General features: G+C 46.7%; 1 protein-coding gene across 1 annotated transcript in view; it reads right to left on the reverse strand.

Moving 5' to 3' along the window:
• Window positions 1-8697, reverse strand: part of TEP1 (telomerase associated protein 1) — a 33823-nt gene extending 25126 nt beyond the window's left edge. The window contains exons 1-8 of the mRNA XM_068966741.1: window positions 8116-8697; window positions 6851-7033; window positions 6433-6567; window positions 4648-4809; window positions 4104-4265; window positions 3707-3778; window positions 2160-2284; window positions 1822-1979 (exon numbers count right to left, since the gene is read on the reverse strand). Coding sequence (XP_068822842.1) covers window positions 1822-1979; window positions 2160-2284; window positions 3707-3778; window positions 4104-4265; window positions 4648-4809; window positions 6433-6567; window positions 6851-7033; window positions 8116-8685 — 1567 coding nt within the window. The 5' untranslated portion in view covers window positions 8686-8697. The remainder of the gene's footprint in view (window positions 1-1821; window positions 1980-2159; window positions 2285-3706; window positions 3779-4103; window positions 4266-4647; window positions 4810-6432; window positions 6568-6850; window positions 7034-8115) is intronic.
• Between the last annotated feature and the right edge of the window lie 865 nt (window positions 8698-9562).

Raw genomic sequence — 9562 nt, forward strand, 5'->3', positions numbered from 1 at the left:
GAAAGCTTTCAGCCTCCTGGAAGTCCTGGGGTTCTCCAGTCATAAGTCTTCTTCTGAGTTAGATTGTGTGAAACAATTAAGTTGTATACACAGTGTAAGTGGTATGTGACAAGTCATGACCTATGGCATCCTTTGTCAACTCATAAGTTTTGCTCAAATGTTGCTATATATGAAAGATATACCAGATCAATTTGATAAGAAATTAAATTCAATATCATATTCTTTGATACACTAGAAAATAAAATGAATACTCATTCTATAGATGAAGTAGTTCACTGATTTCATTCTAAAAAATCTGTTAATGAGTTACTAATGAGTCTCTGAGGACCAAAGAGGGATCTGTATATCTAATTATATTTTATCTTATATTGTATACTTTATTTTTTACATTTATCTTCATAGCTATATTTATATAAGTTATGTAGTTCCTAAAGTACATAATTTATTAGTACACATATAAAATTTTTAAAAATACATGTACATATATTCTGGTGTATCCCCAAAATTATCTCTGCAATATATAATCCAGTGGGCTGGGGACCACTGGATTAGATTATGGGCATTTGTCTCAACCAAGATAAATGGCACAGTTTTAATTTTCAGGGTCAGAGGGAGGAAGTGGAGATGATGCATACTAGAATCACCAAAACATGCTAGCTGCCATCCAGGTCTCTTTATCCCACTCTACCCAAGTTGTACCAAATGTTGGGGAGGGAGAAGGTTGTCAAGCATGTGTGTATGTGTGTGTGTGTCTTTTGTGTTTTAATTCTCATGTGATTCTGATATATACACCATCAGTGACAATCACAAAGTGAGAGGGATGATAAGCGGCTGAGCTGTTCGGTCTGCCCTGAGTACAATCTCTAAGTGAGAGCTCACAGAGAAAGAAAAGCCAGCTTGGGTTTCTGAAGCTCCAAAATATGAAGTCCATAAAACTCAAACAGCCAGGACTTTCTCGTGGTCCTTTCTGCTTGTCCAGTGGATGGATAAGAGTCCACCTTGCAATGCAGGGGACTCGGGTTCAGTCCCTGGTCAGGGAACTAAGATCTCACATGCTGTCTGTGGAGCTACTGAGCCTGCACACAACTAGAGAGTCGGTGCAACACAATGAAAGATTCCACGGGTGCAAGGAAGATCCCACTCACCGTAACTAATACCTGACACAGTCAACTAAAAACCAAACAAACGAAAACAAAACAAACGCAAGACACCCGCAAGCAGTCAAAAAGTCTACAGTCTGATATTTTTCAACAGAAAGAAGCTGATTTTAAACTTTCAAAGATGAAGGAGGAAGTAAAAGAAAACATGGAGTAAAAAGGGCCTTCTACAGTTAAAAATAAACTAGCCAGAAAACAGACTGAGAGTAAGTTGGTCCTCCCCACTGAATTCTTTTTACTCATGTGGGCATATGACCTGGAACATCTGTGTCCTAAAAACGGGCTTTGGTGGAGATTTCAGTGTGCCATGTCCCAGTCCTACTTTGTCTGGAAGAGTGACACAGGTATCGACACAACTGATGTCAGAGAGAAGGTAATGCTTTCGTCATGTATTGATAAAGGCTTGTATTATATCACCTGACATATCACCTAGTCACGTCTGAAATAATGACCTACCTATGATGTCAGTGCTATTCAAAGCAGAGGCCACTGGCCCCTTTGGTGTGGTCAACAGCAGACCTGTTAAATCCAATCATTTCCAATGATGGAACTACCAAGTGAGAATAACTGTACCATGCCATGGAAACTTCTCTTTCAGGGGCCAAAATGTAGAGGCATGAGTGAGCAAGACAGGAAGGGAGCATGATAGTCAAGGTCACTCTACCGATGAGTTCCTCCCAGACAGTGGCCTTGTTTCCCCGTGAGCTCAGCTCCCGCTCCCAGGTCTCTGGTCGAGCGAGCTTCATCCGCTTCCCGGCTCTGCTAGAATCCCAGGGCCCTGGGAGGTGGCTTCGAGAAAAGGCCTGTAGGTTGGAGGGATATCTGAAACAGACAAGGAAAAACATTATTTCAAAGGCATCTGAAAATAACTCCGAAAGGAGCAGTGAGTCAGTCAAACCCAGTAAGTCCCAGTTAAAGCCAGGTCTGCTCAAACTATAAGGACTGGGGCTATGGGTGTTGAAGGTTCAGGGGGTTATCCAGATGGAGTGTGCATCTTCTCACCTGCAGCCCAGCAGGGCCTGGACAAGCTGTGCAGGCTCATGGATGTGCAGTCTCTGCACCAACTTCTTCAGGGTGAAGCTTTGCTCACTCTTTTTCTCTGACGTGGAACCGTAGGTTGTCTCAAACTGTGGAAATATTCCCAAGTCCCACAGGGGTCATTCAATCTATCACATGGTCATTTTCTTCAGAAAACAAGACCATCCTACACCTAGATTTGACAAAGAATAGGACTAAAGAGTAAAACTCTTCAGCGGCAGGAGCTTCTGAGTAGCTGTGTGGGGTCACTGTGTTTCACCTATACAAGTTGGACTATCAATGGTTAACAATGGATGAATGGCTTGTCAAAAGCAAGATGGGGATTGACTAAACAGAGAACAGCTGGTTCTTAGAGGGAGAGAGAGGGAAAGCAGCTCTTATTTAAATCATTGATGGGCTTCCCTGGTGGTCCAGTGGTTAAGACTCCAGGCTTCCACTGCAGGAGACATGGGTTCAATCCCTGGTTGGGGAACAAATGTCTGAGACTTAAAACATGCAACTGGAGCACAATGTAAGCTGTGAGGAGTTTAAAAATGAAAGAAGCTGGCTTTCAGAATCTTCTGTCTTAGAAGAGCTAAGTTTGGGATATATTAATAGGATGAAAAGACCAGTGGACCAACTGAAGATGTGTTTTCTTGTAATACTAATATATTTCCCTAATAATCTTATTTTAATGATGATGATATCATCATTCAGATCCAGGTATTGTTAGAAATCCTTTAAATACAGTAACTGATTTAGTTAGTCCTCACAAAAAACCCAGTCAAGTAGGTCCTGCTATTATTCGATTCATTTTATATGTGAGGAAAATGAGGCAAGAGAAGGTAACTCATTTGACCAAGGTTGCACAGCCAGCAAGTAAGGAGTGGGGATGGGGTGGGATTCAAAACTAGGTGGTCTGGATCCAGATTCTATGCTCTTAACCACTAAGCGTGTGTACGTGCACATGCTAAGTCACTTCAGTCGTGTCCGACCCTTTGAGACCCTATGGCAACCGTGGCCCGCCAGGCTCCTCTGTCCATGGGATTCTCCAGGCAAAACTACTGGAGCGGGTTGCCATGCCCTCCTCCAGGGGATCTTCCCAGCCCCACGACTGAACCTGCATCTCTTGTGTCTCCTACGTTGGCAGGTGGCTTTTTACTACTAGAGCCACCTGGGAAGCCCTAACCACTAAGACTAGTGTTCTTAAAGTAAAAAAGAAAATAAAAAATTTTTATTGGGCTTATTTTTTTAAATTTGTGGAAGGTGGAGATTTCATGTTTTTAACTCGCTTATCCAGCTGGACATGACATCTGTCAGTAAAGAATGATACAAAGGAGAGCAAAATGGAAACAAAAGGAGCCTTTCCCAGTGTTCTCAAAGCCCCAAAATCACAGCTGAGAATTCCAAGGACACTGGCATGTGCCTACTACACCCACTACTAGTATTTCTAGACCCAGTGGAATTCCATTCAAAGTATTAATTGAGAAAAGATTGTACATGTACATTTAGAACCCCAGAAAAGCACTCACCATCCTCTGTTCACCTCGAATAGGCCAAATGAACCTTGGCAAATAGGTCTGTGTCTCAGAAAATGTATGTTCCTTCTGTAAGGACAGAAGAAACCGTTTCAAAAAGGGAGGCGATGGTTGTCCCTAGAGAGACCCATTCCAACAGCCCATCTCTATCCAAAGGAAGCGGCTGGGAAAGAGGAGGGCCCCGCTCTCCGCTGCCTGAGCGCTACTCGGCTCCTCTGCATTTCTCTGACTCCTTCTGTTCCTGGTGGTAGAAACATGTCAGTTGTTCAGAGGAGGTTGGGGCGGCGGGGGGGGAATCAGTGTGTTCCCTCACCTTGCCCCCCGTCCCCGCCAACTTTCTGGGGAAAAAGGGGCCAGGCTGTAAATGACCAGGGTTGAGGCAGGGACTGACTGGAGGGCGGGGTGGCCGTCGGGGGCGCCGCTTGGCCCGGTGCTTCCGAGGGTTGTACTTAGCCAGCTGGTACTCATCAAACTGGGAAAATTTGTCCCTCATCGCAGCACGCAGGCAGGCAGGCAGGGGAGCAAGACAGTCTTCCTGTTCTCCACACAGGAGCTGTCAAAGAGATGAAAAACCATCAAGGGTGAGACCACTTCATGGGGTTCAGTGACAGCACAGGATACCAAGTCCCCATCCCCAGCTCGACAACGACAGTTTCTGTGGTCCTGGACCTGTCAGCAGACTTCTCAGAGTCTCCTTCTCTTCACTGTAAACACGAGGTCCAGAGTAACACCAATTTTTCTCAAACTCCGCCCAGCCCTTCTCAATCACGCCCTCCCTGTTGGGCAACCCAGCCTGGTACTGCAAGAAACTGTCCTGTCTGGGCACCGGGCTTGAGACAGCAGGTCAAAGTGTCTGAGAGTTTTCTCCAGGGATGCAGTGAGCAAAGGAAAGGGAACCAAGTGAGAATCCAAGCTCGGGAAACTGAATGCCGTACCTGGTAGAACCTGGCTACCTGGATCCAATCAGAAGGCAACTGGACGATGGCACAGAAGTACCGTCGCAAGTAGGGGCGGCAGAGTGGCAGGAAGGCAGCAATAGCCAAGACTTTGTTGGCCACATCCCGGACATTCAGCTGCTGCCTGGTGTACAGAGATGCCTAGGGAACAGGGTAGGTAGCACTGGCCTCTCAGCCACCTCTTCATAGCATCATGCCATAAACTAACTTCCTTATCTAACCTGCCTGCATAAAACCTTTCCTGAGCCCTCCATATTGTCTATAAAGTCCAAGCTTCTTGGCTTGGCATTCTACATGCTCCATAATCTAGCCCTTATTCACCAGTCTTCTCCTAAGTCTCCATACCCCCCACTTAAGGGCCTTTAACCCTTTCCCTGTTTGGAGGGCTTCTCTGGCGGTTGAGACAGTAAAGAAACTGCCTGCAATGCAGGAGACTCAGGTTCGATCCCTGGGTTGGGAAGATCCCCTGGAGAAGGGAATGGCAACCTACTCCAGTATTCTTGCCTGGAGAATTCCATGGACAGAGGAGACTGGAGGTCTCAAACATTGGACATGACTGAGTGACTAATACTTTCACTTTCCCTCTTTGGAAGACCCCTCTCACTTTACAGACTGCTGATTTATCCTGCCATCTTCCAAAGTCTAATAGGAAATATTTTCCCCCTCTTCTCTGCTTCTGAGATATTTGCTATCTACTACTCCATTTGCATTTACATAATATCTGGGATTGCTTTTGTTTCCCTAACAATACCACACATGCCCTAAGAGCCAGATCCAAGTATCATTATATCTTTTGGTATAGCCCTCAAGGCATTGTGTATTTAGCCTGTGGGGCTTCCCTAGTGGCTCAGAGGTTAAAGCGTCTGCCTGGAATGCAGGAGACCTGGGTTCGATCCCTGGGTCGGGAAGATCCCCTGGAGAAGGAAATGGCAACCCACTCTTGCCTGGAGAATCTCATGGAGGGAGGAGCCTGATAGGCTACAGTCCATGCGGTCACAAGTAGTCAGACACGACTGAGTGACTTCACTTTCACTTATTAAAAAGCAGATATATTACTTTGTTGACTAAGGTCCGTCTAGTCAAGGCTATGGTTTTTCCAGTGGTCATGTATGGATGTGAGAGTTGGACTGTGAAGAAAGCTGAGTGCCGAAGAATTGATGCTTTTGAACTGTGGTGTTGGAGAAGACTTTTGAGAGTCCCTTGGACTGCAAGGAGGTCCAACCAGTCCATTCTGAAGGAGATCAGTCCTGGGTGTTCTTTGGAAGGAATGATGCTAAAGCTGAACCTCCAGTACTTTGGCCACCTCATGGGAAGAGTTGACTCATTGGAAAAGACTCTGATGCTGGGAGGGATTGGGGGCAGGAGGAGAAGGGGACGACAGAGGATGAGATGGCTGGATGGCATCACCAACTCGATGGACATGGGTTTGAGTGAACTCTGGGAGTTAGTGATGGACAGGGAGGCCTGGTGTGCTGCAGTCCATGGGGTCGCAAAGAGTCAGACATGACTGAGCGACTGAACTGAACTGAACTGAACTTACTAAATAAACAAACCCTAGTATACTCTTTCTCAATCCTCTCTTCCCCTCCTCCTCAGAGAACCCTAGGGACTGGGCCTCAGGCTCACCCAGAGATCCTACTGTCTTCTTAAGTAAAGCTCCTCCCGCCCCTAATACGAAGCTGCCCACCATCCCCCTCATACACCATAACCAAATTCCCTTCCTCCTAGCTTCCCACTCCCATCCCTTCCTTCACGTCACAATACCTTGAGGATAAATTCAGGCTCAAAGCGGGCAACTTCGCTACAGACTTTGAGGAGGAAAGCCTGGGAAGAGTCTGCTGCGTCATCTGTGTTTACATTTGCCACCAGCGAAGAACACAGAAAACTCATGAGAACCATCTGGGAATTGAGAAAGAGAGGGAAGAAAGGGGGGAAAGGGGTCAGAAAGACCAACTTAAGCATCCACTCAGGCCAACTTACAAAGGCAAAGACCGACAGAAAGAACCCAGATTCAGGAAGATGGCTAAGAGGTTGAAAAGAGGATTAGCAAGTGAAACACCAGAGCTCCTGTCCTCTCTTTCCATTGAGGGGATCTGGATCAGCCTTTGGTGATCATTCTTCTAATCTTCCTCATGCCTTCCCCTCCACCACCACCAACCTCTCCCAGCTCCGGAACTTTTACCTTCACTTCCTGAAGGACTTGTTCAGTAGGCTCAGGATGAGATTCAGAGTCCCCAGGGGTGAGCTTCAGGGCCAGCTCCTCCATCTCTTCCTCCTCTCCCAAGCTTAGGCTATAAAAAGGCATTTGAGCCTCTGCCCATTCCTTCTCTTCTGGCTTTTTCTCTCGTGAAGATGACCACTGACCCTGGGGATAGTGGCAGTTATTAATCCCAGCATATACCAGCAGCCCCTCAAACAGACAGAGAGCTGAAAGCAACATCCAGGGCTAGGAAGAGTCCACATCTACCTTCTAGCACCTAAACTCCTCTCCCTTCAACCCTAGCATGGATCTATCCTGTCTGATGGAGTGAGACACACACACCCTTTCCCAAATCAACATTCTGAGTATTTGCTCAGATGATTCATGATCTGCTTTCATCTTCTTATTGATTTCATAGCCTAGAAACCTGGGGCCCCTCACAACACATCTTCTAATTGATATTAAGGTATTATGGAGTTAGAAGAAAAAAAGACCAAGTCCCGGATTAATCCCCCAGCAATCGTGATCTTACTCTCTGAGCCTCAGCTTCCTCATCCTCTGCCACTTACCTGTTGGGGCTGTTAGAAGATTAAATGGGATGTGTATATGACTCTTTGCAAATTGCAAAGCCCTAAATAAATGTAAGGTGGCAGTAGCTGTAATCCTGACAATGACCCTATGAGGTGGACTTTCACTGACTTCATCTTAAAGGTAAGAAAATGAAAGCTTCAAAGGGTTAAGAGTCTTGCCCAAGGTTGAGTGGCTTGTAATAATAGGCAGAGAAGGGGGAAGGCTCAGATTCACCTTTCCCTCAGTCCAAATCTCAAGTCTCCACAGAAGGAATGTGTATCTGTCTATCGATCCTGACCTGTATACCAAGGGTGTTTATACAGATGTGTAAGTGGACGTGTGTTTGCACATGCACACACAGTGAAGTGATCCAGGGTATTACAGCTGTGTCTCTGACTGACTCTGCTCTGCAATATAATGCCAGCTCTCCTCCCATGCAGAGGCTTTCCAAGAACAAAATCTACTTTTGCTCTATTTTCAGAACCTCTGAACTATATGTGCAATAAGAGTATTGATGCTGATGAAGACAGCCTTTGGGTAAAGGGCACCGCAGGAAGAGATTGTGAGGAGAGAGGGTACACAGATGCAGAACAGAGGGACACTGTGGCACTGAAAGCTAGTGACTAGAGCATCCAACACATACGGCTGCAGTGAACACAACTGCCCGGAGCCATTACCAGAGCTGCTTCCTGAACTCTCTCTGGGGCAGAGATGGTTTTCGAGACCCTGGAGCAGGTCAGAAGGCCTCGTCCGTCAGAGAGGCACTGCGCCCTCGAGGCTGGAGGCTCAGAGAGCAGGTGGTTGCTGCTGTTCAGGCTGCACAGATCAGCTTGAGCCAAGTGAGATATCTGGAGATTCTGGACCAAGGGGCTGATAGACACAGTGCTCTTTAAAATGGTGAGTGTGGCCAGGCACCGGTTCTCCAAGGAGAGGATGTCTGAGTGGGCAGACACATGCCTGGGTGGTTTCTCCAAGGTCTTCAGGTCAGAAAGGGTGGCCAGGCACCGGTTCTCCAAGGAGAGGATGTCTGAGTGAGCAGACACATGCCTGGGTGGTTTCTCCAAGGTCTTCAGGTCAGGAAGGGTGGCCAGGCACCGGTTCTCCAAAGAGAGGATGTCTGAGTGAGCAGACACATGCCCGGGTGGTTTCTCCAAGGTCTTCAGGTCAGGAAGGGTGGCCAGGCACCGGTTCTCCAAGGAGAGGATGTCTGAGTGGGCAGACACATGCCCGGGTGGTTTCTCTGACATCTTTGGGTAAAGAAATGTGGCCAGGCACTGGTTCTTCAAGGAAAGGATGTCCATGTGGGTAGACGCACACCCATGGCATTTCTCCATGACTGGGGCCCAACCTGTATATAGCTAGAAGGAGAGAAAGACAGATGATGAGCAGCTGGCTGTACTGGGAATGCATGTGTACTGCAACTAAATCTTTCCCATAGTCCTCCTGGTAATGCCAGTGACCTGAAGGTAGAGAACAACCATTATTTGTTTTTCTAGGACTGGGTTCATTCCAAGGATATATTCAGGGAGTATTCAATCCAGAGTATACAGGGAGTATTCTAAGGAGGAGGAATAGGGAAAAGATAAGGCAGAAGTTTAAGAGTAAGGAAGTCTTAAAAAAAGAAAAGAAAAAGCAAGGGCTTGACAGGAAAGGAACATGTCTTCACATGAAGGGGTAAGGAAAACTCTAGAGCTATCAGTATGATCCCAACTTAGCACAGGAGCCATACTGGTCATCTGGACTGGATTCTTGGTGAAAGAAAAACAAACATCTTGATCAGGTATCAATACTCACCACCTCTATTGCTTTTTTTCTCCAAAACTCCAGATGTGTTTTTAATGAGCTGCTGCTGCTGCTAAGTCACTTCAGTCGTGTCCGACACTGTGCGACCCCATGGACGGCAGCCCACCAGGCTCCTCCGTCCCTGGGATTCTCCAGGCAAGAACACTGGAGTGAGTTGCCATTTCCTTCTCCAATGTATGAAAGTGAAAAGTGAAAGGGAAGTCGCTCAGTCGTGTCTGACTCTTCACGACCCCATGGACTGCAGCCCACCAGGTTTCTCAGTCCATGGAATTTTCCAGGCAAGAGTACTAGAGTGGGGTGCCATTGCCTTCTCCATTTTAA

The sequence above is a fragment of the Capricornis sumatraensis genome, chromosome 2 (assembly GCF_032405125.1).
Source record: "Capricornis sumatraensis isolate serow.1 chromosome 2, serow.2, whole genome shotgun sequence".
NCBI lineage: Eukaryota > Metazoa > Chordata > Mammalia > Artiodactyla > Bovidae > Capricornis > Capricornis sumatraensis.